The sequence below is a fragment of the Peromyscus californicus genome, unplaced genomic scaffold (genome assembly GCF_007827085.1).
Source record: "Peromyscus californicus insignis strain IS unplaced genomic scaffold, ASM782708v3 Scaffold_12__1_contigs__length_115047231, whole genome shotgun sequence".
NCBI classification, from domain to species: domain Eukaryota; kingdom Metazoa; phylum Chordata; class Mammalia; order Rodentia; family Cricetidae; genus Peromyscus; species Peromyscus californicus.
This window is the reverse complement of record NW_026294413.1, coordinates 89,230,161-89,253,529: the sequence shown is the minus strand read 5'-3', so window position 1 is coordinate 89,253,529 and position 23,369 is coordinate 89,230,161. Positions and strand designations below refer to the sequence as shown.

At 41.8% G+C, this 23,369-nt stretch overlaps 1 protein-coding gene across 16 annotated transcripts in view; it reads left to right on the top strand.

The window, feature by feature from the left end:
- Erc2 (ELKS/RAB6-interacting/CAST family member 2) overlaps positions 1 to 23,369 on the top strand; it is a 906,926-nt gene that overhangs the window by 553,400 nt on the left and 330,157 nt on the right. For all 16 annotated transcript variants that reach the window (XR_008217165.1, XR_008217166.1, XM_052733784.1 and 13 more), the window contains one exon: positions 12,411 to 12,571. Coding sequence is in view for 14 of the 16 variants with exons in the window: in XM_052733784.1 (XP_052589744.1) it covers positions 12,411 to 12,571 (161 nt within the window). In the remaining 2 variants the exon portion in view is untranslated. The remainder of the gene's footprint in view (positions 1 to 12,410; positions 12,572 to 23,369) is intronic.

The following is a 23,369-nucleotide window of genomic DNA, read 5'->3' as shown; positions in this document are numbered from 1 at the left end:
AACCATTTCATAGTCTGCAACACAGAAAGACCAATAAAGTAAGAAATGGCAGACAATTGTTTATTGTATAGGGTTTGGATTTTTGTTTTGTTTTAACATTAGTGAAGCCAGGCTGGGGAGATGGCGAGGTTGGTAAAGTGCTTTTCATGTAGGCATGAGGACCTGCATTTGGATTCCCAGCACCCACAAGGCGGGGTGGTGTGGTGTGGTGGAGACAGACAGACAGACAGACAGACACACACACATACACACACACACACACACACACACACACACACACACACACACACACACACACACACACAGAGAGAGAGAGAGAGAGAGAGAGAGAGAGAGAGAGAGAGAGAGAGAGAGAGGGGAGAGTGCCACCAGGCCTGGGCTTGTCCTAGCACTGGGGAGTCAGAGGCAGAAGGATTCTTGAACCTCACTAACAAATCAGCCTAGCCAAATTGGTGAGAGATCAAGTCAGTGAGAGATCCTGCCTCAAGACTTCAGGGCTGGCAGAAAGACTAGGGCAGCTCTGCTGCTGCTTTAGACCTTTGTATCCCCTAGTACTTCCCTTTCATAGTCTTTTTAAAAATCACAACTGTAATGAAATTCCTGTCTTTGATTCTAAGCCCTCCTGCCAACCCAGACCTTCTGAGGATGAGCTTGTAGCTAGTGTTCAGTGGGATGGATATTCCCCATGAAGCAGAAAAGGACAGGGTGCATGCCTCCCAGGTTCCAGGATGGAGCATGTAGAGTACAGAGCAGGCTTGAGAACCTCTGGGCTCTACTCCATCACAGAACTGAGGACATTTTTTTTTATTGGGCTACTCTGGTACTCTGAGGTCCTGGCTCTTGTCAGGGTATCAGTGGGCCTCGGCCTTCATCCTTTCAGGAGTGGTACCTGAGCATCTTGTCTCCATGGCAAAAGAAAGGTACTCTAGGCAAACAGAGGCCAGGATTTTGAAGGGCAGAAAGTATCAAGGTTAGCTTTAATGCTTCATTCATTATTGCACAAAATGGGTCAGAGTGAGTGTTTCAGAATTGTCTTTGTATCCCCATTCTTCCCAGTGTGCAGGGTTTATTAGGTGTGAACAGAGGGACAGTGATGCGTGCTGATCTCTAGGGGATTATAGTCTAGCTATAGCATCCAACGTGTGTCATGCAGAACTGGTGCAGACTGTGAAAACTGAACACCCCTGGGTGGAGTAGAGGAAGCTTGCATAGTAAATGCCCCGTAGGGTGAGACAGAGAGAGCTGGGTACTTCATCTACACTATCTTAGGTTTGGCTTATGTCAGTCCTGCATGACAGCTCTGTCTTCCCACTTGATAAGGAAGGAATTGCAAGTTTAAAGAGAGGTTTGTAATGTCCAGGATTCCCAGGCTTGTCCACACTTTGGAATCACCTGGATCTTTAGTAGAATATAGATGCCTGGTTTCAACCTTGTTTGTGATCACAACATTAGTTTTTCTAACTTCATAAGTGATTTTAGCATGTAGCAAGCTAAAGCATTGATAGAAATATATATATATATATATATATATATATATATATATATATATTTATTTATATATATTTGACACAGAGTGTGGGGTGGGGCTTTACATGGTTGGAGGAAAACTTAAAAAGGGATGGAAATGATGTAATTATATTTTAATTTCAAAAATAAAATTTAGAAAAAAGCTTAAAGAAAAAAATTTACATAAGTTCACAATGATCTTATGGATGCAAACAACACTTGATCCAGGCCTGTGTGTGGAGTTCCAGTTTTCGATCACTCAAAGTAATGAATGGAGTATATGGGGTCATGTGTCAACAGGGCATTGAAAGATGGACATCTTTGCTGAATAGAAAAGAATGAAGGGCAGTCCAGAAGTATATGTTCACATGCCCATATGGTTGAAGGTTGATGACAGCAAGCCTGAAATCCTTGAATTCAATAATCAGCAAACATATAATGGGTCGAATATTCACTGGGCACTAGCTAATAAGAGTCATCACTCTTACAGCACCAAATTCTAGCTATCTTCATTTTCAACTGGATTTGATTTAGAATTATCTAGGAGATCGAGGCACACCTCTGGGTGTGTCTGTGAGGATGTTCAGAGATTCACTAAAGAGAAAGACCTTCACTGAGTGTGGTAGGTACCATCCCATAGGTTAAAGCCTTGGGTAGAATAGAAAAGGAGAAAGTGAGCTCCAGACTGGTGTCTACCTCCCTCTGCTTCCAGACACATGAGTGTGAACAAGATTCACACTCCTGTTGGTGCAACCATAGTCTTATCTGCCACTACTTCCTCTAAACTATGAGCTGAAATAAATGCTTCATCCCTTAAGTTGCTTCTTCAGGGGTAATTGTTCACAGTGAAGAGAAAAGTGACTTCACCAATTCCCACAAGGCTCTTTGAGTGAAGCTGTTATTAACCCCTTTTCATAGGTGACTGCAGTGGTTAGTTGTTCTAGCTTTGACCTGGAAGTACTACCCTCAGTGAGGCTTCCGGTAACTGCCACACCTACCTATGACCTGCCCCTGGGGTGGGGACCAAGACGGGAGCCCTTAAGACCAGAGAGCCAGATGTGCTGGCTCTCTTGATTCCTTGTGATCCTGGATGCTGGATGGGAGACCCAGCAGCGTTCTCCAGAAAACACTGCTGGACTGCACTCCACCTCTTCCGGATCCTGTAATCAACCCTTTACTGGCTGTAAGTTACCCCAAAATAAACTTCCTTTTTAACTACGTGGAGTTGCCTTAATAAGTCCCCCAGTAGGTGAGGAACTTGAGGCCCAGAAATTCCATAGTCCAGAGCTACACAGTTGTGTCAGCAACTTGCTCTTGAGTCCTAAGTGCCCTGCCATGCTTCCTGTCGTGTGATGAATGTACCAGGTGTCCTGCTTGCCAGTCCCTGCTCTAAAAGCATCACATATATCGCTTCATGTTACACAGCCCTGACTTGCTCAGGAATTACCACCATGATCAATGAAGAGACTCAGTTGCTCACCCAAGGTTCCATAACTATTAAGTGATGAAGGAGGAATTACTAATATAGACTAATTTAACTTAATCATTTATACTTTTAACTGTTCTTAGTGTTTTAAAACCTCAATTTTTTTTTAAGATTTCAAGTTAAATCTTAAATGAAATACTATGTATAAAACAGATAAAAGTAGATTCTAACTCCCTGTGTGTTGGGGATGATGGAATGAGAGCCACACTGATTCCAGTTCCTCCCAACCTTTTAACCTGTCAGCCCCGAGATACCTTGGTGGAGTCCTTGATGTCTGGGGAACATAGCTTGAAACACACTGCTGTGGATGATCATAGATGTCAGATGTGTGCCGGTGACATTTTTGACAGATGTTGGTGATGTAGGCATAGTTCCTTGGCAGGTCCTTGGTAGGAAGATTAGTTGTGACTATAATTCTTGTGGAGCTTCTTTGAATCCCAGACTCATGGAGAACAGTTTGAAGACACACAGACAAAACAGCTCAAAAGGAGAATGAAAAGAGAAGTCCACTCTTGCCTCAGGCCTGTAGAAAGCACTTGGAAGTCTGCAGAATAAACACTAACAACTGGTTTCCCTCCCCCTGCCCCCCTCCCCCATTTCCTCTCAAATCTCTTACTCTTTCTTTAAAGCAAACAAAACCTCCCTCTAGTCCTAACTTGAAAGATTTCTTCCTTTTTATTCCGTAACGTCTTTTTCCTGGTCTGTACTTTAGTCTGCTCTTTGCTACCCCTTTCTAATTATGTTTCGTAAAATCGATCAGACCTGGCTGAGAAATATGCTCGATTATGGGGGAAGCTGATGAGATGAAGCCAGGTCCTCACTGAGGGCAAGGTTAGAGACAAAGGCCAGGAACATATACGTGTACATATACGTATACATATACATGCAGGCACACACATATATATGCATGTATGTTTCATTACTGTCAGCTCTGGCATACATGTGAGATGGGAAGGGACCTGAGTTAATGGGATTAAAAGTAATACTAGGATGGACTGATGCATCGAAAATGTGTTTCCAAAATAGAACTGTTGAAGTTGGTTATAAGTGGGGAATTAGAGAAAGAGAAAAAAGAGGTGTGAGTGATTTTGAGGTTTTAAACACACATGACTGGGAAATGGTTAAGTGTTAGGCCATAAGGTAGGTATGCTAGGAAGTGGCAAGTGGGGAGTTGGAACAGGTAGTGTACTGATTTGGTTTAGGCAGGTGTTGCATAGACCAAGAGTTGGTCCTAGGATCTCTTCAATGTAAATTGCTATTAGAATATCCATATGGAAGTGACCACAGGTGGTTAAATATGTATCAAAGAGGATGAGTGGGCAGGAGGAGCTAAGGACTGAAGAGACATCTAATGAACACCAAGCCTGGAAATCTCAGACTACCCCTCAATGTCTGTACCAGAGGGCTGAGGATGAGGATGAGAGGAATTTACAAAAGAAATAAAAATATAGGCTCTTAAGTGTCGTGATATGTTTGAGCTGTTACTCAGAATGGGGTGATTTATAAGCAACAGAAACTTACTTCTCACTGTTTTGGAGGCTGGGGTCCTCAAGGCCACAGTGCCAGAATGGTCTAGTTGGGTAGAGGGCTGGCTTCCCTGTGGTATAGAGCTGAATTCTTTCCATGCCCTTACATGGTGGAAGGAGAAAGAAATTCCCTTATTTTATCAAAGGTTAATCATGAATTAGGATTCTGCCCTCATGGCCCAATCCTTTCGCAAAACCCCTATTACCTAATGCCATGTCCGTCCTTGGTATTTAGGATTTTAGGATATGAGTTCTGGGGTAGGGCACAAACCTTGGACCATAACACCAAGAAAAGTATAGTATTTAGGTAAATGGAGAAAGGCTTCTGCTCATTTGTAAAAACTGTTTCCAAAGGTTATTTAAAGACAAAGGAAAGTGCATATGATGCATTAATTATTTATAAAAATCCATTTCCATGTGTGCATATTTATATATAAAATCTCTGATATGTGTGTATGTGTGTGTGTGTGTGTGTGTGCATAGATGTAGAAAATTACAGCAAAGTGTTATTTCCAGGTGATGGGATTTGGGGGTATCTTAACTAAATATAATGTTATTAACTATAAAGGAAAAGAAAATAAGTTTTCATATCTTTAGCCTTCGGATTTTTGTGGAGAACTGAAATACTGAAACCTGATCTAATGACCACTACCACAGGGGGAACACTTCTCGCTCTTCAGTGTTCGTGTTTGGAGAGTAAAGAGAGCCATTCACAGAACTCTAAAACATTAAACCTAGTGTAACCATGGGCAGTGCCTAGAAGCACAGTCTGAGAGAGTGATTGTTTGCAGGTGGCTGAAGCAGTTGTGGCTAGGAGGCCAGGGCCACAGCAGGCAGCGCTTTCTGTCTAGGAACTCATAAGTTGGGGTGGGGGTCGTCATAGCCTGAAGTACTATTTGAAAACCCTACTTGCAATGTGTTGGGAACACCAGTCTCACCTGATAATAGGACTGATGGATGTTGGGAACAAATGGTCTCTCCACCATTCAAACACCTCCTAGGTGTCCAGGTTCTTCATGTAGCATTGCTGAAACAACACACTGATACTGTCAATTATAACTGGTTCAAAGTTGTTGCGTTAGAATATTGGGAAGCTAGCTGCCTTCTGCCACAAGCCGAATGGCGGCAGGAGAACTAACAACTTGTACACCTAGTTGAGTTTGATGTTTCTGGGTCTACAGATTCAGACAGTTTAGCTTCAACTAATGAGAGAGGATATGTATCCCTGGAATAAATAGTATATTTGAAGTAAAGAACATTTGTGGCAGAAGATGGGGTCTAGAGGACACAGGTTGTCCCATGTGGAGAGTCAGGCACATTCTCTGAATTGGTCTTTGGAATGATACACTGTGACAGTTTTTTTAAAGCTTTATTTTAAATTAAATATGTGCATGTGTTTATGTGTGTGCAGGTATATACATGTGAGTACAGGTGCTGACAGAGGCCAGAAGGTGTTTTATCTCCTGGAGCTGGAGTTATAGGCAGTTGTGAGCTGTCTGAAGTGGGGTGCTGGAAACTGAACTGGGGTCCTCTGCAAGAGCAGTGCATGTTCTTAACCACTGAGCCATCTTCCAGCCTGTGATATGTTTTTGAAATACTGCTATGTAATAATAAGTCTATAAAGGAATAGACTACTTTTTTTTATAATTTTTTATTAAAGATTTTTCTTTCCTTTTCCATACCAACCCTGGCTCCACCCCCCACTTACCTCCATCCCATCCCTATGCACTCCTCATAGAGGGTAAGTCCTCCCTTGGGTAGTCAACACAGGGTGGTATACCAAATTGGAGTCAAACCTAGCCCTCCCCACTGCATCAAGGCTGAGTAAGGCATAGCACCATAGGGAATGGGCTCTAAAAAGCCAGTTCGTGTACCCGGGATAAGTCCTGGTCCCATTGCCAGGGAACCCACAAATACATCAAGCTGCACAACTTTCACCCACATTCAGAGGGCCTAGTGCGGTCCCATTCAGGCTCCGCAGCTGTCAGTCCTGAGTCCATGAGTTTCCACTAGCTTGGGTCAGCTATCTCTGTGGTTTTTCCCAAAATGATCCTGACACCCCTTGCCCTTATAATCCTTCCTCCCTCTCTTCAACTGAACTCCAGGATCTTGGCCAAATGCTTGGTTGTGGGTCTCTGCATCTGCTTCCCTCAGTTACTGGATGTAGGTTCTATGATGACAATTAGGGCAGACACCAACCTCAGTGCAGGGGAAGGCTAGTTCAAGTACATCCCCACCATTGCTATGAGTCTTAGCTGGGGACAATCTTGTGGGTTCTTGGGGTTTTTCCTAGCTGCAGATTTCTCCCCATCCCCTTAATATCTCTGTCAAGATATGTCTTTCATTGCTCTCCCTCTACATCTTTCCCCCAACTCGGTCATCTGGAAGCCTCATGTTCCCACCTCCCATTCCCTCCCCTCTATTCCTCCCTCCCAGTTTACCCAGGAGATCTTAACCCTTTCCCCTTCCTGGGGCGATCCATGTGTGTCCCTTTTAGTGTCCTCTTCTTTACCTAGCTTCTCTGGGGTTGTGGATTGTAGCCTGGTTATCTTTTGCATTGTGTCTAATATTCACTTATGAGTGAGTACATACCATGCTTGTCTTTTTGGGTCTGAGTTACCGCCTCAGGATTTTTTTTTTCTAGTTCTATCCATTTGCCTACAAATTTCATGATGACATTTTTTTAACCGCTGTGTAATACTCCATTGTGTATATGTACCACATTTTCTTTATCCATTCTTTGGTTGAAGGGCATCTAGGTTGTTTCCATGTTCTAGCTATTATGAATAATGCTGCTATGAACATAATTGAGCAAATGTCCTTGTGGTGTGGTTGAGCATCTTTTGTGTATATGCCCAGGAGTGATATTGCTGGGTCTTGAGGTAGGTTGATTCCCAATTTGCTGAGATACCACAATACTGATTTCCAGAGTGACTGTACAAGATTGCATTTCCACCAGCATTTTAGGAGTGTTCCCCTTTCTCCACATCCTTTCCAACATAAGCTGTGATCAGTGTTTTTGATCTTAGTCATTCTGACAAATGTAAGATGGTATCTCAGAGTTGTTTTGATTTGCATTTCCCTGATGGCTAAGGATGTTGAACATGTCCTTAAATGTCTTTCAGCCATTTGAGCTTCTTCTGTTGAGAATTCTCTGTTTAACTCTGTAGCCCATTTTTTAATTGAATTATTTGATAGTTTGCTGTTTAGTTTCTTGAGTTCTTTATATGTTTTGGAGATCAGCCCTCTGTCATATGTGGGGTTGGTGAAGATCTTTTCCCATTCTGTAGGCTGCCTTTTTGTCTTATTGACCGCATCCTTTGCCTTACAGAAGCATTTCAGTTTCAAGAGGTCCCATTTATTATTTGTGCATGGCAATAGATATGGATCTATTTGCAGTCTTCTACATGTAGATATCCAGTTATGCCAGACCATTTATTGAAGATACTTTCTTTTTTCTATTGTATAATTTTGGCTTCTTTGTCAAAAATCAGGTGTTCGTAGGTGTGTGGGTTAATGTCAGGGTCTTCAATTTGATTCCATTGATCAACATGACTATTTTTATGCTAATACCAAGCTGTTTTTATTATTATAGCTCTATAGTAGAGCTTAAAGTTAGGGATGGTGATGCCTCTGGAAGTTCCTTTATTGTACAGGATTGTTTTAGCCATCCTGGGTTTTTTGGTTTTCCATATGAAATTGAATATTGTTCTTTCAAGGTCTGTGAAGAATTGCATTGGGATTTTGATGGGGATTGCATTGAATCTGTAGATTGCTTTTGGTAAGATTGCCATTTTTACTATGTTGACCCTACCTATTCAAGAACATGGGAGATCTTTCCATTTTCTGATATCTTCTTCAATTTCTTTCTTCAAAGATTTAAAGTTCTTGTCATACAGGTCTTTCACTTGTTTGGTTAGAGTTACCTCAAGATATTTTGTTATTTGTGGCTATTGTAAAGGGTTATATTTCTCTGAGTTCTTTCTCAGCCCATCTATCATTTGTATATATGAGGGCTACTGATTTTTTTTTTTAGTTAATCTTGTATCTTGGCACATTACTGAAGGTGTTTATCAGCTGTAGGAGTTTCCTGGTAGAATTTTTGGAGTCACATATGTATACTATCATATCGTCTGCAAATAGTGAAAGTTTGACTTCTTCCTTTTTAATTTGTATCCCTTTGATCTCCTTTTGTTGTCTTATTGCCCTAGCTAAAACATTGAGTTCTATATTGAATAGGTTTGGAGAGAGTGGACAGCCTTGTCTTGTTTCTGATTTTAGTGGAATCACTTTGAGTTTCTTGCCATTTAGTTTGATGTTGGCTGTCTCCCACTATTAGTGTGTGGTGTTTGATGTGTGATTTGAGCTTTAGTAATGTTTCTTTTACAAATATAGGTGTCCTTGTATTTGGGGCATAAATGTTCAGATTTGAGACTTCATCTTGATGGATTTTTTCCTGTGATGAATATGAAATGCCCTTTTGCATCTCTTTTGATTGATTTTAGTTTGAAGTCTTTTGTTAGATATTAAGATAGCTACACCAGCTTGCTTCTTAGGTCCATTTGATTAGAAAGTTTTTTCCCAACCCTTTACTCTGAGGTAATGTCTGTCTTTGAGGCTGAGGTGTGTTTCTTGTATGCAGTAGAAGGATGGATCCTGTTTTCATATCCATTCTGTTAGCCTGTGTCTTTTTATAGGCAAATTGAGTCCATTGATATTAATGGATATTAATGACCAGTGATTGTTAATTCCTGTTATTTTTTGGTGGTAGTGTGTGTGTGTTTCCCTTCTTTGGGATTTGCTGGTATGAGGTTATCTATTGCCTGCGTTTTGGTGGTTGCAGCTAACTTCCTTGGGTTGGAGTTTTCCTTCTAATACTTTCTGTAAGGCTGTATTTGTGGATATGTAATGTTTAAATCTGGATTTGGCATGGGATATCTTATTCTCTTCATCTACAGTGATTGAAAGCTTTCCTGGGTGTAATAGTCTGGTCTTGCATCCGTGGTCTCTTAGTATCTGCAGAACGTCTGTTCAGGACCTTCTGGCTTTCAGAGTTTCCATTGAGAAGTTGGGTGTAATTCTGATAGGTCTGCCTTTATATGTTACTTGACCTTTTTCCTTTGCTGCTCTTAATATTCTTTCTTCTGTATGTTTAGTGTTTTGACTATTATGTCACAAGGGGACTTTTTTTATGGTCCAGTGTATTTGATGTTCTGTATTCGATGTTCTGTATTCTTCTTGTACCTTCATAGACATGTCTTTCTTTATGTTGGGAAAGTTTTCTTCTATAATTTTGTTGAATATATTTTTCTGTGCCTTTGAGCTGGAATTCTTCTCCTTCTTCTGTTCTATTATTCTTAGGTTTGGTATTTTCATGTTGTCCCAGATTTTCTGGATGTTTTGTGTTAAAAAAAATTTCTGGATTTAACATTTTCTTTGACTGATGAATCTATTTCCTCTATCTTATCCTCAATGCCTGAAATTCTCTCTTTCATTTCTTGCAGTCTCTTGGTTATGCTTGCCTCTGTAGTTTGTTCATTTACTCAGATTTTCTTTTTTTTCTGAATTCTCTCAGTTTGTATTTTCTTTATTCCCTCTATTTTAATTTTCAAGTCTTGAACTATTTCCTTCACTTTTTTGACTGTTTTTTTTTTCCTTGGGTTTCTTGATTTTCTTTAAGAGATTTATTTATTTCCTCCAATTTTTTATTTGTCTTTTCCTCCATTTCTTTAAGGGAATTTTTCATTTTCTCTTTTAGGGCCTCTATCATCCTCATAAAGTTGTTTTTAAGGTCATTTTCTTCTGGATCATCTGCTTTGGGTCTTGCTGTTGTAGGATCACTAGGTTCTGGTGGTGCTGTACTGTTCTTTATGTTGTTTAATGTGTTCTTACACTGCTGTCTACCCATTTCTTCTTTTATTCCAAACAGGTGGGGCTCCAAGTCTCTCTTCTTCCAATTGGTGCAGGTGGGGCCTCTGGCTCCTGTGGTTGCTCTTCTTCCCAATTGGTCCAGGAGGGGGAGTATAACTCCAGTGGTAACTGGTGCCACAAGGGATGTTTGGCAAGGGGATGAGGGTGGGAGGAGGCTGCTGCTGGATCTCTGGGACTCCAATGGCTTGGGGTGGGCATGCAATGTGCCCCTGGGGCCTAGGGACTATAGAACTGGGCTGACGAGTCCAGAGATTGGGGCCTTACCTGTTCCCAATCAGTGTAGGGTGGGCATATGGCTCGACTTTTATCAAGAGAAAAGAAAATAAGTATTCTGATTGTAGAGCTTTCAAAACATTCCATGTGTAGCATCACACACTCATGCCCCATTTCTTCTATATTTCCTGGGCCTATGATTCTTGTAGTAATGCTGACAGGAATTGTCCTGTGGTGAGGTCACTCAGGGTCATCTTGCCAACTCCACGAATCCTCTCACTGAATGTCTCTGAGTCCTCAGCCGAAAGGTTCCAGCCGAAAGGGCTTCCAGCTGAAAAGGCTTCAGCCAAAAAGCAGGAATAGACTACTTTTGGTATGTTGCTTTTCAGAGGGCTTCTAGTCATATTTAATGATCTTTATGAGAAACTAAAAAGCATAATTGCTTTTTAAATTTCATGCATTTGTAGAGTAATACTAGTCTACAGTTAAACATATGTGATTCTGTAAGTTTTGTAGATTATCTTTTATATTCTGTGCTTTTAAACTTTTTAGTTTTAGCTGTGATTTACAAGCTCATTAAGTTTCCTCTTTTTATCAGGGTGAGATGGAGGGTGTTCTGAACCTTAAAAGCATGTGATTTACCTTGGACATGAACTTCAATGCTTATTCTGAATGAAGTCCATGTAAAACTGTAGAAATTGTGTAGCAAGTCTTTATAAATTGGGACCTACCATGTCAATGACACATTGTGACAGGTTTTCTGTTGACTTTGCTGATGGATGATCCCATGCTGCCAAGTTCAGCTGGAAGGAGTGTCTTAGAAATCCTCACATTAGCTCTGGAATCTAGAAACTTCCGGGACCAGGATTTTTGAATCAGTAGGGTGGATGCAGCCTGCATCTATACAGGCAATGCCATTTTACCAGCTTGCTTCATGTAAGTCTCTGAAACATGACCATAAACACCTATCCTCTTTGTTGTGTGTTGGCTTTAAAAGCCCCCAATGGTTTGGGGGAGGGTAAGGACTTGTCTCAGAGCCCCTTGGTCCAATTTTTTGGGGACCTGGCTGAAACTCCTAGATATTTGATAGTCTGGCTTATTTCTATGGTGTATTAGCACCCTATAAAAGTTACATGTCATTTATTTCAAGTTTAGAACCCTCTCAAGCTTCAGGGGCAAACCAGAGTTGAACCTTTTGTGGCTGGAATTCTGTTTACCTTTGGCCAAATCCTGCTTCCTGATTGTAAGTCAGGGAAGCGAGGTGAGAAAGACTCCCGAGGCTCTGTGGACATCAAATACCTCTAACCAAACAAAGTTTTGATAGGTTAAAACGTGAATGAATCTGAAACACTTGATTAACTTTCTGTCAAAGCACTCTGGGGGCTCCACACAAAAGTATATAGTGCCAGCCAAAGTGTATTTGAGTCTTCCTTTCCTCTGGCTGGGAGGAAGTACCTGAGATTTTATTAACCATGGGTTGAAATTGGGTCAAGCAACCCTCTTGTAATAGATAAGTTAAATAGTTTCTGTAAAGATTATTGGCCAATCCAACTGAATAGACCTTGGCGAGTTCATGAGACTGCATGAGTTTGAAAGCTTTGTTTTCCATCAGTGACAGAGAACAAATGAGCTTCATTTGTGTGTCGTTATAGATGACCCATTGTTTCTTGTCAGAACACAGGGTAGTGAGACATCCCTTGGGTATGACTGAAGGAGAAATCACATGTGCACCTCCCTGTGCCTTTCAGATAGAGGAGCTGATGAATGCCCTGGAGAAGACCAGACAGGAGCTGGATGCCACCAAAGCCCGCCTTGCCTCTACCCAGCAATCACTAGCTGAAAAAGAAGCACACCTGGCCAACCTCCGGCTAGAGAGGAGGAAACAGCTAGAAGAGATCTTGGAGATGAAGTGAGTACCCATCTTTGCTCCTCTGGTCTTTGTCATTTCCCTTTGATGGTAGGAAAAGGGTGGAGGGGCTGGAAGTGTGGAGAAGGAACTGAGAGAAACGTTGTGATTTTTTTTTGAGGCATTACTTATTTTTTAAATTATAGGTTCGGTGCCTCATTGTGCACAGTTTTTCAACATGTTACTTTAAAAATGTGTGCCCAGCATTGAAATAGGCCTGTCTGTGTCTTGTGGGCGACCCTGGCATTCACAGATCTATTTGTTGCAAAGGTCTGAGGCTGCAGGGAGACTGAGACCTTCTTCAGCATGATGGTAATCTGCGTGCTGCTTGCACTCAGTGGGAACTTTCCTGAAGCACTATGACTTTGCTAGTGTTAGCCTCCTGTTCAGTGCCTGGCTAGTCCTGGCTTTCAGTGTCCAGGCAACAGGACTCAGACCTGGTAGATTGATAAAATACAGGTTGGACTCTCTTCCAACATGCACACCGTGGAGGGGACAGGTAAGTACCAGGAGACTGCATTGCTTTCCCTGCTTCTATTAATAAAGTGGGATCTGGTGCTGGGAAGCGGTCCTTCCGGTGGCCCCATGAAACACACCCCTACACCTACTCAGCCCCCATTTTGCTTTCCCAATGAAAGATCACCATGGATGGCAATAGGAAGGAGAGTTATTGAATGATTTGAATAATAATTGCAATGTATTTGTTCCCAAAGAACTAGTCAAGAAATAGCATTTCTATAAATGGTTAAATGAAGCAATCAGTAAGATATAATTTAAATCCTACTTCCTCCCATAATAAGGGGAAGCATGCATAATTGTGGCATCTTAAGCCAGTAACACAGACTTTGAAATTGGTGGCTAGGTATGGAAGAGTGACCTCATGGTGACCCAGCCAGTCTTACACATGGTTAACATTAAACCAAGAAAGCTTAGATCATGGAAAATATGGAATGAAATATTTTGAAGGGTTTAATAATGAGAATAAAACTTTTATGTCTCTTCAACTACCTCAGTTTCTCCAAGACCAAAGAACAAGTAAGTTTTTTTTCACATATAAACTCATATAAACTAGCATTTTGTCTAATAAAAGATGATATAATAAAAACAGATATTATTATACACCATTTAGAAGCCAGGGAACTGAGACTCTGAGAGATTCAAATAATTTGCTTACAGCCACCTGGCGAGGATTAGAGCAAAGCCTTCCATTTCAAGCTCCCTTTCTACTCCCTCCTTCTCCCATGGAGCTTTGTGTGCATTTTACCAGGTTTGTCTGCTCGAGTCCCTGCAGAAATCCTGCTGCCATTAGCAGAGCTGGGCATGTGGCAGGTGCTGACTGAGTGTTGGGCAAATGAGTAGATGGGATGGTGAAACCGCACAACCTCACGAATGTGTTGAATCCACTGGCCAGGAGCACAGCCCGCTTGTATCTCCGTGTGTGCTGTTACATGCTCAGGCAGCCCCACTGCTCCATTCTTCTCAGCTCCCATATTAACTCTCCATTTCCAGTAATTCAAGATGCCGTCATGAGAGCCTCTTGATTCTTCTTTATAGAAAAACATGCACCTTCATAATTTCAAGAACAGGAGTAATAATGGACCATACTAGTTTAGGAATCATCAGATCTTGGGTACAGTCCTCGTACTTCCACTTGGTAACTGTGGCAGGGAACTGCCCTTAACCTTGCTGACCCACTGGCTTCCCTCTCTAACAATGTGCAAGGGGTATATGTGAGCAGAGGGCACAGCACACAGAAAATGATATGTGTCTATAAAGGCTCTGTCGACCAGGGAACATAATGTCATATGTTTAAGGTGCTTTGTGAGAGTACCATTTATCTAAAATTGGATTTATTTTTCTAAAGCATATAAGCCATTTCCATGTGTATGTTTTCCCACTTAATTTCATGATTTCAGATAGCACCTAGCTAAGGCCTCTTTGCTGAATTGCCACATTATTTCTGAAGTGTTTAATCTGCTGCCACTGCAAAATAAATACAGAATTCTTCTGTTAATTCCCTTGGTCAAAGAAACAAAGTCCTGCTTCATTAAGCCCATATGAACCTAATTCATTTTTTAGCTCACCCAGAAGACCAACTTATAGATGCCTTACTTGGGACTGAGGAGACCTAGGTATGGGGTAAGCATACTGACTGAGGCTCCCACCTTGATTCATCAGCCTGTACAGCTGTTCAAGCCAACCAACTGGTTCTATCTATCATGATTTTTGAGCTGAACTAATTGATGCATTGCTACGTGACATTGACTGAGTTAAAATTGCCGAGAACAATCAGATGTGTGTTATTATTGTTGATGCTTATTAATCATGCTATACTAAGACTTGGGTTTTTATTCAGCTGGAACTCCTCTTTAGCTGGGTCTACTAAACTTCTAAACCCTGGTAGGAAGAGTCACCATGCAGTGCTAGAGGGAATAAGGATGGGGCCCCGAGTCGAGAAAAGGGCCTTATTTTCTCACACCATGACATGAAAGGAGATCACTTTTTGGTTGCCTCAGTCTTCTCTCCATTAACATGGAGGTAGTAATGCCTGCCCTGCCTGCTTTATGGAAATGTGCTAAGGTCAGGGTGAAAATAAAGTACTGGACTAAGATTAACGTAAAATAGCATCTGTAAAAGTGCTTTGAAATCTAGCATGGGCTTTAACACTGAGAAGTGTGTCTGTTAAACTCATTGTGAAATCAAACGGTATGAAGTTTTAGAATTGGAAGGCAGCTGGATCCACTCTCCCAACTTATATAACTAGACTCCTGTCCACGTAATTGCCGATGAAGAATTCACCAGGCCCTGGGAAGCACCATTCTTAAAATGAGAGACCATGGTCTCCTAAGGTATCGGTTCACGTTCCATGGACATGCAGGAGCTCATGTGTTCTCACACTGAATTGGAATGTCTTTCCATACACTCTTCCCATTTATCTTGTTGTTGTTATGTTTTTCTTACACAAAATTGATCTGAGAATCATCCATAGAAGAGATAGCCTTTTATGTATTTACAAGGTTCATTTTGGAGAGAGGGAAAAAACTCAGGAAACAGAGAAGTCACTAAGAGAATTTTGGTGTATACCTCTACAAATGTGCCTTATTTGTATCAAGAAACTTAGATTGTCCCTGCATATCTTATAAATCCCATTTCTTTTGCTTTCTGGATGTGACTATTTTCTGTATCACAAGCATAAATTCATGCTATTTTATATTACTTAATGTATTGACATATAGGTTTGCTGTATTATTTTGGTTTCAGTGTTTTGCTAATATAAAGCAAGCTTCGATAAGAATCCTGCTGTTTGCTTTTATTTTGTTTCTGGTAATAGAGAGTGACATGAAGCCGTAAACCATAGGAACAGACAAAACAAATAGGCTTCTTGTCATCTCAACCATTTAGACATCTGTAGACGAATTTCTAAACGGTCTTATTAAATAAGAAACACGGAGCCAAATATAGGGGTGAAAGCTGTAGAGATCAGGGAAATAGTGAGAGCCACCAACCTTACCTCTCCAGCTCTGCAGCTATCAAAAGGTGAGTTACTTCCTGTCTACCTGTACCTTTATTACCTTGCTGTTCTGCCCTCTCATTGGCTCTTAGCCCAGCTACCTCACTTCCTTGTCACTGCCTGTCTGTACAGACCTCCAGGTCTCTGTGGTTGGTACTGGGATTAAAGGTGTGTGTCATCATGCTTGACTGTTCCCTAGTGTGTCCTTGAACACACAGAGACCATGCCTGCCACGTGATCGGATTAAGGGCCTGTGCTGCCACTGCCTGACTCCTGTGTTTACTTAAAAATGGCTGGCCTTTTCCCCTAATGTCCAAGCATGCTTTATTTATTAACATACAAATAAAATATCACCACACTTCAGCACCAGTAAAATATCACCACAGGCATCGGTAGCGTATTTCAGGTTGGCATTGCTACAGATCGGGAATCTCACAGATTTATCTAGCTCTGTTTGCACTGGTTTGTTGTGTGTTCCACAATGTTCTGATGTGTATACATTTGTACAACTGCCACCACAGGCAAGACACATGCCTGTTCCACTGCCCTAAGAGTCTCTGGTCCTATCTTTGGTAGCCATGTACTTTTGGCTATTTCAGGTTTTGGAGAAAGAAAGGGGCGGGGGGTGGCAGGCACATGTATATAGATCTCCTGGGGCTGAAGTTACAGGCAATTGTGAGCCACCTGACTTGAGTGTTGGGAAATGAACTCTGGAAGAATAGGAAGCCCTTTTAATGGCTGAGCCACCTCTCCAGTCCCCAGTTATTTCATTTTTAAGTGGAGGTGTATGTGTGTGTGTGTGTGTGTGTGTGTGTGTGTGTGTGTGTGTGTGTGTGTGTGTGTGTGTATGTGTTATATCATCTTGAGACCCATGTCACACTGACCTAAGCTTTCTCCTGCCATTCTTCAGTGGGTAGAGAGTGTTCTTTTCCTGTAGATCTAGATCAGAATTAGAAGGAGAAAATGTCTGGTTCTTCTGGCTGAAGTGTCCTTCCCATGCTGTAACTCTGCACTAGGATTTCCTTTTAAGACTGGGTGTTGGGAACCAGTAAGCATCTGTGGAATCAAAGGGTGAGTTAGTGGAAGGTAGGTGCTAACCTAGTGGAAACAGAAAATCCCCCCATACCTTGTCAAGCTTGTATTCTTAGTGAAATGAGGGAAGGAAATGAGTGAATAAAGCAGTTTATTGGGTAACCTTTAAAGAGGTTTGACACATCAATTATAAAGCCATTTCCAAATGTAAGGACCTTCTTGGTTGTTTTGGGATACAGAGAGACAAGAAACACTATTGTGTACCTTCCCATTTTCTGTAACAGTGCAGGAAGTAAAGATAAGTTCATTAGAAGAGGAGCCCCTGAATTTATCACATCACGTTCGTCCCCCAACACTCCTTTAGCTTAATATTTATTGGTTTGAATCCTAACTGCTGGCCATCATTCTGATATTGGAAAAAAAAAACCTGATAGTTCATACCCATGTATTTCCAATCAAAGGACGCAGTATTTACCTTTCCCCTTGTATAAGAATATTGCTCTCCTTAAAAAATACCTGAAAGCTTTTGCAAAGACGTCTTATGATGTTTCACTTTTCTGTTACATTTGCTCCTGTTTAATGAAAGACTTTTATTAAAAGAATATTAAAACCTTTCTAAGTTTGGCTTTAAAAACTGCTCAATAACCTTACATTCCAGTAACCAAGCTCGGTTTCTTAACTTGTAGCAGGTGAACTTGATATCTGTAGCTAAAAGAAATGAGGGCTGTGAGACACTGATCTGCTTCTGCATTTTTCTCAGACAGGTTAACCTGTCGTGGTAATTTCATAGGCAGACAGTCAGCTGCTATTTTTCATTTAGTATAGAATGCTTTAAGTAGTTATTAAAGCACGAAAGTGCTTTATTAACTACTTAACAGTCCCATAATTTGAAGTATGTCTCTTAGATTTTTTTTTGCTGATGATTTCCTATATCTGTGTAAAAGTTGTATGTAACCCTCAGCGTTTTTAGCTCATCTGATTTTTGTGGAGTCCATCTTCATTTCCCGGGCATTGTTATATTTTAGACGTCTCCTCCAGATAGTTTTGCCAGCCTTTGTATACACTGAGTTGTTTTAGTACATTCCCATGGGGTAAGGCAGCCGCTTAAGCTACGACATCATCTTGTTGGCCCCTTTGATCTGGGATCTTTTCTGAGAGAGCCACTCATTAGGTAAGTGCCCTTCAAAGCAGAGGCAACATACCGAATATGATAAAATCAATTTATTCTTTACTTTATGCCATCATGAGAAAAGACAAATCACATTTCTTCAGGGAGGAATTCTAAGTGCCTGGCAATTTGCACAGGATAAATGGAGTCTGGGAGAAGAGTTCTGAAGGCAGCCATTACTTAAAATTGATAAACTCGGTTGTAAGGGGGCTCTATTATTTCCCAGAGGCATTTCAGGGATTGAATGGGACCCTCATTTATGAAAAGTAATTTTAAACTTGTAAGCGTGCATTATTTTGCCATTACTTCATTCATGACACTTAGAATACAGTAATCCTATCTTCAAATTATGTTTCAATTTTATTCAATAGATAATTTCCTTTTAAACTGCAATGTTGTTTCCTCTCTAAGCAATAAGTTATTGATAAAAAAGAGCCCAGTTTCCTAATTGTTGTGCTAGAAACCTCATCCAACTACTGAGGAATCTGGATGCAGAGATCCATGACTAGGCCCCGGGTGGATCTCTGGGAGTCCAGTTAGCGAGAATGAGGAGGGTTTATATGAGCGAGAATTGTTGAGACCAAGGTTGGATAAAGCACAGGGACAAATAGCCAAATGAATGGAAACACATGAACTATGAACCAATGGCTGAGGGGTCCCCACTGGATCAGGCCCTCTGAATGGGTGAGACAGTTGATTGGCTTGATCTGTTGGGAAGGAATCCAGGCAGTGGGACCAGATCTTGTGCTCATTGCATGAGTTGGCTGTTTGAAACCTGGGGCCTATGCAGGATTGTTTGGCTCGGCCTGGGAGGAGGGGACTAGACCTACCTGGACTGAGTCTACCAGGTTGACCTCAGTCTGTGGGGAAGGCTTTGCCCTGGAGGAGATGGGAATGGGGGGGGGGTTGGGGAGAAGGTGAGGGGGACGGGAGGGGGGAGAACAAGGGAATCCGTGGCTGATATGTAGAACTGAATTGTATTGCAAAATAAATTAAAATAAATTTAAAAAAAAACTAAAAAAAAAAAAAAAAGAAATAAAAAAGAGCCCAGTTTAAAATATATTAAGTATTATGGTCACATGTCCTGGAATGTCCTAGAATATCTGCCCAGTTTTGAAAGGCATTTTCATTAGATGGGATGTTCAGAAAGCTTGTTGTAGCTACACAGTTCCATGTGGAGATTAAAAATGGTAAACACAGAAGGTGGGAATGGGTACCATGGAGAATGGCTTGTTCAGAATGGATCTTGGTTTGTGCTACAGACAGTGATGTAAGTACAGTTCGTTCCATTCATGATTTCTGTTTCCCACTCTTAATTCTGAAATTAGTAGCTTAATGCCCATAGCAGAAGACAAAACACTTGCTGCATATAAAACTTATAGTGGGGAAATAAAATTTAACTGTAAAGAAAATAACCTTACAAGAGTGGAATATTCTAGTTAGCTTCCAACACAAGGAACAGAAAACTCGTTCAAGTAGCAACTTCTGTCTTGAAGCTTTGCCGCTCTCAGGATTTGGCTACCACCTTATGGCGCTGAACTTCTGGCCTCATTTCCAAGGGTCCAAGCCATGTCCCAGGCAGCGGAAAGGAGGAAAGGAAAGGAACCACCCTGGCCTTTAAGTTACACATATCTGCCACTGACACCTGAGTCAGTTAACAGCTCATTCAAAAAATAGTCGCTGAGCATCTGCTTTGTGTAAGTGCTGCTCTGAGTGCTGGGCACTCTCCTAAGTGTTATTTTAAGGTATAGAAAAGACTCTGCACAAAGGTTCTATTCATAGACCTAATGTTCTACATGATCTGATGTGGGGAAGAGTGGCTCCCTAGCCAGTTTTAAGTCATACGGTCCCACGTGTCACCTGCATAGGCAGGACGATGCAGCCTTTATGTAGGTAGATCTCTGAGCAGCTAACACCGTGGAAGGCAATTCAACAAGTAAAGAAAAGTAGTATTGGGAACACTTGGAATTCTTTACAGAACAGAAAAAAAAATAGACCAGCTGGTAAGCCACTGTACCGCATAATAAACATCCTTGGAAGTTCACTACAGATAGACTATTCCTAACCCATACTGTCTCTGTCTGTCTGCGTGTCTGTTTCTGTCTGTCTGTCTGTCTGTATGCCTGCCTTTCTTTCTTTCTTTCTTTCTTTCTTTCTTTCTTTCTTTCTTTCTTTCTCTCTCTCTCTCTTTCTCTCCCTCCCTCCCTCTCCCTCCTCTCTCTCTCTCTCTCTCTCTCTCTCTCTCCCTTTCTCTGTGTTTGTGTGTCTGTCTGTCTGTTGAGGGACACAATGTGATTTGAAAGACTCCTTCCAATACAATCCATATATTCATAAAATGACCTGAAACAATGGATCACTCAGGAATTGCTAGAATCTTTTTTTTTTGCCCCCTGTGATGAGCTCAAAATGCAGTTTGGTTCAGCACTGCAACTCATGTAGGTCAAGGTAGACTTCCTCTGTATTTTATGCATTGCCTTTTTTTTCCTGTAACACTCTTTAGATATGAAATAAATGAACAAAGCAGAAATGATAACCAATATTCAATGTAGGGAAAAACATTGAAATGGATTGAGTTATATGCCATATAGAAGGGCCTTTCCTCATCCCCACAGTGAGATATGTGCTATTCGATTAAAATGCCTTCAGAGAATCAAACAAATCCAGGCAAAAATACTCTTCTGTGCTTCAGGCAGGGAGGTTAACCTCAGCAAGGGATATTTATGCGATGTTACCTCATATGCACCATGCCTAGCCACTGCCAGGCGGTCAGCGTGATGGGTCCTGTTCTACTGTTACAAACATGGAGGCTTTGGGATCTGAACTCAAAAACAAGCATTCAGTGTTATTAACATGGTATTAACTACCTACTGTATGCGCAGTTTTCTGATCTCCACATGGAGGGACCAGCTTTCATTAAATGGGGAACAGTGGGCAGATAGACCCTTCTTCCTACGTCAGGAGAACAGGGCAACAGTAATGGGGACTGAGGGGGCAGGAAGGCGAGCTGAAGGAAACCTTTAAAGTCAGCTCCTTATCTTAAAATAAGGGGCACCCTGTCTTTTGGCTGGAAACCTGAAGTATATATATATATAGTTTTAATAGTGAAAAGTGTCAATCAAAAGGGCATTGGCCTGGTGGTTTTTAATGGAAATACAAACATTTTCTGAGTTAGAGGAGTGTAGGCTTTCAGCTTAAATAATCATAATCAGCAGTTAAATAATCCAAAAGCTTGGGAATTGTAGAACTTAAGTAATTGCAAGCACCATACTTCATGTTATCTCTATCCTTACAGCAGTCTGTGGGGCTTTGGAAAGGTCACCCTTTTAAAAGGAGGAAAAGACTTATGGGGGTCTCCCAGCCTCTCCAAAAAAGGCAAAGCAAAGGGGTACATGAGGCATTTTCTTCCAATTAAGAGCAGCATCGTATTGTCAGAAATCTGAGGAGTTTGGTTTAAAGCTTATAGGAGATACTGCCAACTATAACCCCACAGGTAAAAACAAGACAAGGATATGACACAGAAACCAAGGGACCAGAACCTCAGCTGCCATGGACTCGGATAGCAGGACCAGCCCCAGCACACTGGACCCGTCTTCCCACTGGTGAGGCGTAGCTGCCATGGACTTGGATAGCAAGACCAACTCCAGCACACCCCCTCTCCCCACCTGTGAGCTGGGCTTTTGACTCAGATGACCTCATTGATATGCTATAATTCTCTGACACCATTGCTTTCCATCTGGGATGATTTTGCACCTCTGGAATATTTGACAAGGTCTGGAGACAGTTTTGGCTGTTACACGGCGGGAAGCTTCTACTATTATCTTGTAGGTAGAGACCAGAAATTTTTTTCTACAAGGCTTGGGATAGTCCCCCAACCCAAGGCACTCATTATAGTGAGCTTGAGAGACCCATGAACAGCTTCCCTGCTTCAAGACTGGTGTTTCATAAAGTAGGGGAAGGGAAAGAGCTTTATAGGGTCTGATCTCTGATTCAACTTGACAGTCAAAGAGGCTCACTGGGCATTTGCTCTACTCAGGATCATGATCAGGCCTAGAAGGTGTGGTGGTGTGGCGGCTTGGGGAGATGAACTTGACCTCCTGATTTTGATTTGCCATCTTGGTATTGTAGAGCAGCTCACCATGTTACCAAGCCAAGCCTTCAGAGACTGAGCTGCCTATATGGTTGAAAGCCTGGATGGGATCTGTAAGACCTGTTCCTTTAATGCCTGCTGTTCGATAGATTGCATGGTCTTGTCGAGCTCCAGGATTCCATTGTTCTTTAATCTGTTCCTGTCTCTGGGCTTCCATTTCTCCACCTGTGGGTTAAGGTTCAGAATTGGACAATTCTCAAGACCTAGGCCAGCTCGATGATTGCTGCAGCCCCCAGCCCATCCACGTTTGTTCCTCTTTCATTTAATATCTCTGAGATATCCTCTTGGTCTTTGCCCAGGGAAACTTTTTATCCATGTTTGCTGAGAATAGACGAAATCTGAGAACACCAGAGAGGCTAAAATGTAAGTCAGAGGAGGGTCTGAGTGTATCACATGGAGAGGCTGCTGCCCACATGGATGTCCCTGACCAGATATTGGGAAAGCAACAACCCTACGCATGTGGAGAGTAAACATCAGTGTCTACATTCTCACTGGAAGGAGGCATCACAGTAGGCTTCAGGCCTGTGGAGATGTTTGTAGAGCACAACAGCTTGGAGGAGGCGGCTTTGAGGGCTCTTGGTCTCTGGTAGGCAGTCAACAACAGTTTGCTGAAATGGATGACGTGATGCTCTAATGTGTCATGACTCTCATGGGTATATGACTGCCCCGGCTAGTCTCCTGCGCTTCTTCTCCGCTCAGTTTCCTTCTCCTCCTCATCCCCTCTTCTTTATAATCTTTGCTCTATCCCTCCCGACCTCTCCCCTCTTCCTTTCTCCTCTTTCCTAGTGCTTTTCTGGGTCCCCCCCACAGCATGCTAGAGTTCAACAGATTTTCTAAATTTCCCCAACACAATCCTGTCTTTCAAGACTCAGGTTTTGACTGTTGGGCTGGGCAGGCAGCAGACCAAACGTGTGGAAAGGAGAAGGGCTGGGTGGGAAGAGCA